Raw genomic sequence first — 6,085 nt, 5'->3', positions numbered from 1 at the left:
CTCCTCCCCTGTATCCCCTCCCCAGCTGCCAAGAACAGGCCGGCTCCAAGTCTTTCCTTTCGTCCCCCGCCGCCATATATTCAATCATTCCACCACTCATCTCACCTTGACCAACCCCTCCCACAACACTTACTACGCACTCTGCCCCGCCGCACTGCTCCAACTTCTTTTGACTCCATCGCATTCTTCACCAACCTTCCACCAACTCTACCACTCATCTCGCCTCTTGCTTGTTCACCACCAACAAACAACATCGGCAAACAACACCCCAAGGCACCCACCACCACCAACCTCAACACCCTCGTTACACTAACCGCCTTCCTTCCCCTTTCGGCGTTACACTGTAATTTTCCCACATCCCACCGACGCGCCGATCCTCCGTCACTCGCGCTGGATATCGCAAGCTCCCCAGCTCTTATAATACACCCCTCGATTCAAGAAATCAACACATAAACTTACCACCATGGCGTCCCCCGTGAGTGTTTGTCTTCTTTTGTCCGCCGCCTGCTGCGGAGCGCCGGAAAGGGGATCTGGATCTGGTTCTTGGCTGTTTTACGCTTTGCCACCGCAACATTGAAACGCAAGGGAATGAGAAGCTGACGAGATCTCAGGCTGTCCCAGGACTCTTCTTCTGCTTCGCCTGCATGGTGCTGCTCCTCTTCGCCTCGGTGTCGCCGCCGGCGTGGAATGCCGTCAACTTCCTCAAGGCGGGAACTGGCTCCGGCGAGACCGTCTACGGTGTCTTCGGCCAGTGTGTGAAGGGCGGATCGTGCTCGCACCGCAATGTGTGCTACAACCTGAACGCCCTCGGAGCTGAGTGAGTCACCTCTTATCGTCTGCACGGACGTTTCGCTGACCCTATCACAGTGTCGTCCTCGACTCCAAGATCCTCCACAACCTCTCGTGTACCCTCATCCTGCACCCGATCACCGGCGCCCTTGCGCTCCTCGCTATGCTCATGGGTCTGATTGCCGTCTGCGCCGCGTCCCGCTTCGCTACCATCCTCATGGGTCTGCTCGCCATCCTCGGCTCCATCGTTGGTCTTGTCATCTTCGTCATCGACATGGTTCTCTGGAACGTTCTCAAGAACCGTCTCACAAACAACAACTACGAGGCCAAGCTCGGAAACGCCAATTGGCTCACGCTTGGTGGTGTCGTCGCTCTCCTACTCGCCGCCTGCACGTCGATGTGCGGCGCCTGCGGCCGTTTCGCGACGGGCCGCATGGCCGGTGAGAAGTACTAAGTTACGAGTCAGCGAGCAGTGATCGAAGCGATCTGCGCGCCGTGAGCTGCAGATTATTCACTTCGTGATCCTGTCCTGAATCCTATCTTGTGCATCAGAAGTAGAGGCGCAGCGGAAGTGCGCAACCCCCTCCATCCACCATCTTATAAACTACGCCAATAACAACCAACTACAGATAATCTTTTTCTTCTCTAATTCACGCGCTTGCCTGTCAAGCTGTTTGTAGGACGAACCGAACACCTAGATGGCCCAGCGGGTCGATGCATGCGCTGGGCTCGAAGGTGCGATGCAGTCTGAATTTCGATACATAGCGGGGGCAGTGATCGTAGCGAGCGCAGCGAGCAGAGAGCACAGCCATAACAGAGAGCATCGGCAGCGCAGTGGACAAGCTGTGCTCCCCAGCAACTCCAAGCCTCTCCCAAGCCTCCAATCCATGTAATCTCAGTCCAGCACAGCCAAAAGCGGCGCATACCAAGACCATTACAGAGCCATGGAAGAGGCTAGGCAAAGTCAGTCCTAGCAAAGGCGGCGACTTACGTCAGTGCTGGGGGTTGCTTGGCTCCAAAAAAGATCAACCCCGGTCCTAGCCCGTTTCTTGAGGGCGATGACATCAGTCCTGACTGCTCTCGAACCACCGAAATCTAGGGTGCTTGCCCCCTCGGCCCCTCGGCCCCTCGTCACTTTCGCTCACCTCGCCATGCCTGGGCCGGACAACTGGAAGAGAGCCGGATGGGTATGGACGTATGGGGGGGAGCACTGACGTCCATCATCGTTATTAGACACCGAGGCATGCGTCCCCTCCGGCGCTCCGGCGCCTCGTGCCGATCGCGATTGCGAGAGAGACAACGTCACCCCGTCATTCCTCCCTGCTCTCACTGGGCTTTTGCTGGGCTCCTCATCCTCGCTCATCACCCTTGGCTCACCGAGAGTCTGTGCTCCGATCTTCCGACCTGAGCGCCAGAGCAGGAAAGCGCACAGCAGGACTCCACCGACCCACTGCAGCGCTACGTACGCTCTGTCATCGGATCGGATGCATGTGGCGTTTATACTGGTACAGATTACAATGCTGGTTGGTTGGTAGGTTGCTAATGCTGGGTCGTGACGTTGTATGATGTATGCGGGGTTGGGCTCGGTTGGGCTCCGGATTATGACGGCAAGGTAGCGCACAAGTCTGCACGCGAGGACATGGACGAGCTCACTCGCTTGCCCTTGCTCGCTACGAGGCGTACTCCGGCTCGCTCCTAATGTCTACTAAGGTCGGCTCAGAACGTAATGGCTGCTCGTCCTCGCTCTCAGACGCCGAAGCGAGGTACATGTCGAGGTGCTGGTGAATGATGCCCGAGACGCGGTACTTGTCGAGCCTGCCGTTGATCTCTGAGCGCTGCTTGTCAGCTCCCCCGCAACTTGTCCAGCTTACCAAAGCGAAATACGCTCCGCGCGTGACCATGCCGAAGACCTCCTTGAAGTCGTCGTGCGAGCGCGAGCAGCCGCGCGACTCCATCGCCTGCATCGCACGCTTGCGGATCATCTGCCGTTAGCTCGAGAACAGAAACCAAGCTCACGTTCTTGTTATCCGCTGCACGTTGGGACAGAGGCTTGTCTCCAGTCTGTGACGGCGCGACACTGGGCGCTCGACCGAAGATAGCCTCAGGATCCTCGGCCACACCGCTGCTCGGCTCAGGCACAATCTTGCCGGCTTTACGGCGCCGTCGATCGTCGTCCTCAGGTCGCCGGGGCCGTTTCTCCCCTCTTCGCCCGGGTGACCGCCCGTTCGGCACGGGAAAGGCTGGAAGAACTGGCGACACACTTGGTGGTGCAGATTGCGGCGGAGCAGCACCTAACGAAGCCACACTCGCGGCGCGCGACAAGCTGCGCCGATTTGGGAACGGCGGCGGAGGCTTCTTAGGCGGGTTCGCGGGGAAATAGCGAGGTGCTAGAGTCAGCCCAACGGTCATTGACTAAGCTTACCGCGTGGTAACGGCTCTCCGGGGCGAATCTTCTTCTCAGCCGGAGGAGGCGCGACGCGTCGACGCCCCACGCACAGTCGCAGGCTCTCGCCATCTCGCTGTCCGTAGAGAATGATAGTGGTAGCGTCTGCGGTTAGTTTTCGGTGAAGCAGCTGGTAACTCACCGACGCCGGCATCACCTAGGCCAACCACTAGGCCCGAAACAGTTCGGCCTCCGACGAGCGGGGAGCGGGAGAAGTGGCTTTCGACGTAGGCGGCGAGGAGAGGTGACGTGATGGACCTGCCGTCAGCTATGAGCGAGCGAAGCACCAGCAAACCTACACTTGCACGCTGTCGCCGCTATCCAGCTCCTCATCCTCCAGAAGTGTCAAGCCGCGGACCTGCAGGAACTTGCGTCCGCGCAAGCTCTCGAGCGACAAGCTGAGGTCCGCGTCGGAGGGAAGGTTCGGGCTGTTATTCGCAGCCGCGAACGCCGCTGCCGAAGCTGCTCCCGCGTTGGGGAAGGGCGAAACACCATTACCGGGATTCACGCGCGCGAGGAACGTTATTCCTGTCGTCAGCTTGCACGTTAAACCGTCAGCTCACCATCGAGGCGCCACCCGTCTGGGCCAACCTCAAGACCACCGCGCCACAGCAGGCGCCAGCCCCGCTTCGCTGCCGGTGTGCGCGGACTCAGCGTATCGGCTGGGCGTGGTGACCGTATCGGCGAGTGCGCAGTCGGAGGAAGGAGGGATGAGCGCTTGAAGCTCGCGCATGCGTCCGAGGTCGTGCGCGCGAAGGGGTTGCGCTTCGGCGTCGCTGGTGGTGGTGGTGCGGGAAAGTTGGAATGTGAGGAGAAAGGCGGTACCGATTTCAGAGGACGCAGCGGCGAGGTGTGGACCTTGACTGGTGATGAAGCAGCAGGGGCAGTAGCTTCCTTCGAGGAAGGCGCCGGGGAAGGGTCGAGCCGTTCGTCGGAGGTCACGCCCAGCGTCGCGGCCATACTTGACGCGTCTTGCCGCCGTTGGGGACGACAGGCAGCGTCAAGCCCGGAGAAGCAGAGGAAGAGGGTAGAGAGAAGAAGCTCAGCCTGAACGTCCTCCTTTTGTTGTGTTCGGGTCGTGTGCTGTTGTTGATGGTGAAGGCTGGAAAGTTAATGAGCAAAACAACATTAGCGCGTCATTCCGCGACCAGCTGCCAGATTCAGACGCGTACCAGTCATGTTGACGGTGGCGTGAAGCGTGGCTTTGGTTCCGTCCAGCGAGCATCGACCTTCCCTGCAGCCTTGATGCATGCATGGTCTTCCTTCCTCTCCGTGACCATTGCAGGCCTGAGCGCATGCATGGTCCGCCTCGACTCGTCCACTTAGAGGTGCAGCGATGGAAATTGCACCGGCTGATCGCCCGTCTTATCAGTAAGAGCCTTTGCCCAGGATGCCGGCATTTCCTGTGGCAACGATGCAGTCTGAGAGACCGAACTGTCCTAAAATGATACATACAAAGAGCTCGCTATCGCACTTCCTCCTTTACTCAAAGCTAAGGGCTAGCACGCGGGGGCACAACGCCCGGCAGGTCCCAAGCGGGAATCATCTTCTTGCCAACGTAGTGCGCCTTGAACGCAGCCCAGTACGCGTCCATGCCGTCGACGAGGCCGAGCTTCCTCGGCGTCCATCCCGTCAGGGCGTGGGCGAGGGTCGGGCGAAGCTGCGTCGTAGAAGCCCAGGCGGCCTCGGCCGAGATCTCTCCTGGCGCACGGAGCCTGTACTCGCTCGCTCCAGATACGCGAATGACGGCGTCAAGCACATCTGTCCAGCGCTCGCTCTGCGGGTTGGCGGCAGCCAGGGCGACGCCCTTCAGCGCCGGCGCCCGCTCCGCCGCGCGCACAACGAGCTCGGCGAGGTCGTCCTGGTGAACCATCAGAACGCGGGTTTCGGGGAAGCCAACGGTGTCGAAAGCTCCACCATTCTTCGAGGCGTCATACGCCGGAGCGAAGAGGTAAGGTTCCAGAGTCGAGCCCGAGCGGCCATACAGAATACCGGCGCGGATGACGATGCCGTTCACAGCGTTACCTGCGGTTAGCTAAAACTCACTCATCCGCAGCTGACAGCCTTGTCATTCCCAAGCACATCCACTACTGTGCTGTAGAACAGCAGCGTAGGGAGCGGCGTGAGAAAGTGAAGAGGACACCACGACACTCACTGCTAAGCACCTGGTTCTCGAGCTGGGCGCGCCAAGCCTCCTGTCCCGTCGGCGCCGTGGTCTCAGAGACCCATCCCTCAATACCAGCACCCTTGGCCTGGAGGTCGGCGAGCGTGCCGATGTAGATGTAAGTCTTGCGCGTACCGGGAGACGAGGATGACAGCGCCTCAGCCGCGTGAAGTGTGCCCTCGGGGGCGTCGCCGTCAGACGTGCGGATAGTGTCGACGACTGCAGTTAGCTCGGCCATCGTAAGTTAGCTGGTAGCGGTAGATTGGGCCAGGAATGAGTGAGGAACAGAGGGTAGCAATCTGGACGAAAGCTAACTCGCAGCTGTTCCGCATCTCTGTACGTCCAACGCCGCGACATGTTTACTCACTGACATCGCAGTCCTGGGCGATTTTGGACCAGTGCGCCGCGCCGTGGCCCGGTGTCGGGGGCGTGATGACGGGAATGATCTCGTGGATCTCGAGCTTGCGAGCGGACTTGGCATCGCGCGTCGTACCGTAGACGATGTGACCAGCTCGCGAGAACGCGAGGGCAGTCGGAAGGCCAATGAAGCCTGGGCAAGTTAGCTGAAAGCCGCAAATACATCAGCTGTTGGTCACAGCCGGAGACGAGGGCCCGCGGAGGGAGTGGAAGAAGGAGCTCACCTGAAGCGCCGAGGACGAGGACCTTCATTGTCTAGTTGCTGTCAAAGC

General features: G+C 59.7%; 3 protein-coding genes across 3 annotated transcripts; 1 reads left to right on the top strand and 2 right to left on the bottom strand.

The window, feature by feature from the left end:
- Window positions 1-463: 463 nt before the first annotated feature.
- On the top strand, window positions 464-1,243 carry A1Q1_06495 (uncharacterized protein; the record flags this gene model as incomplete). The annotated part of the gene is made up of 3 exons (XM_014321609.1): window positions 464-475; window positions 612-817; window positions 868-1,243. 3 exons carry the CDS (start codon window positions 464-466, stop codon window positions 1,241-1,243), a joined length of 594 nt encoding a protein of 197 aa, XP_014177084.1.
- Window positions 1,244-2,459: 1,216 nt separating this feature from the next.
- A1Q1_06494 (uncharacterized protein) lies at window positions 2,460-4,457 on the bottom strand (the record flags this gene model as incomplete). Its single annotated transcript, XM_014321608.1, has 6 exons — window positions 2,460-2,617; window positions 2,661-3,176; window positions 3,375-3,490; window positions 3,532-3,770; window positions 3,824-4,334; window positions 4,405-4,457. The coding sequence occupies 6 exons, from the start codon at window positions 4,455-4,457 to the stop codon at window positions 2,460-2,462; spliced, it is 1,593 nt and encodes a 530-aa protein (XP_014177083.1).
- Window positions 4,458-4,724: 267 nt separating this feature from the next.
- On the bottom strand, window positions 4,725-6,065 carry A1Q1_06493 (uncharacterized protein; the record flags this gene model as incomplete). Its single annotated transcript, XM_014321607.1, has 4 exons — window positions 4,725-5,257; window positions 5,388-5,615; window positions 5,764-5,946; window positions 6,038-6,065. The coding sequence occupies 4 exons, from the start codon at window positions 6,063-6,065 to the stop codon at window positions 4,725-4,727; spliced, it is 972 nt and encodes a 323-aa protein (XP_014177082.1).
- Window positions 6,066-6,085: the final 20 nt, after the last annotated feature.

The sequence above is a fragment of the Trichosporon asahii genome (genome assembly GCF_000293215.1).
Source record: "Trichosporon asahii var. asahii CBS 2479 unplaced genomic scaffold scaffold00075, whole genome shotgun sequence".
Classification (NCBI taxonomy): Eukaryota; Fungi; Basidiomycota; class Tremellomycetes; order Trichosporonales; family Trichosporonaceae; genus Trichosporon; species Trichosporon asahii.
Note: the sequence above shows the minus strand (reverse complement) of the source record. Positions and strands in the feature narration are given on the sequence as shown.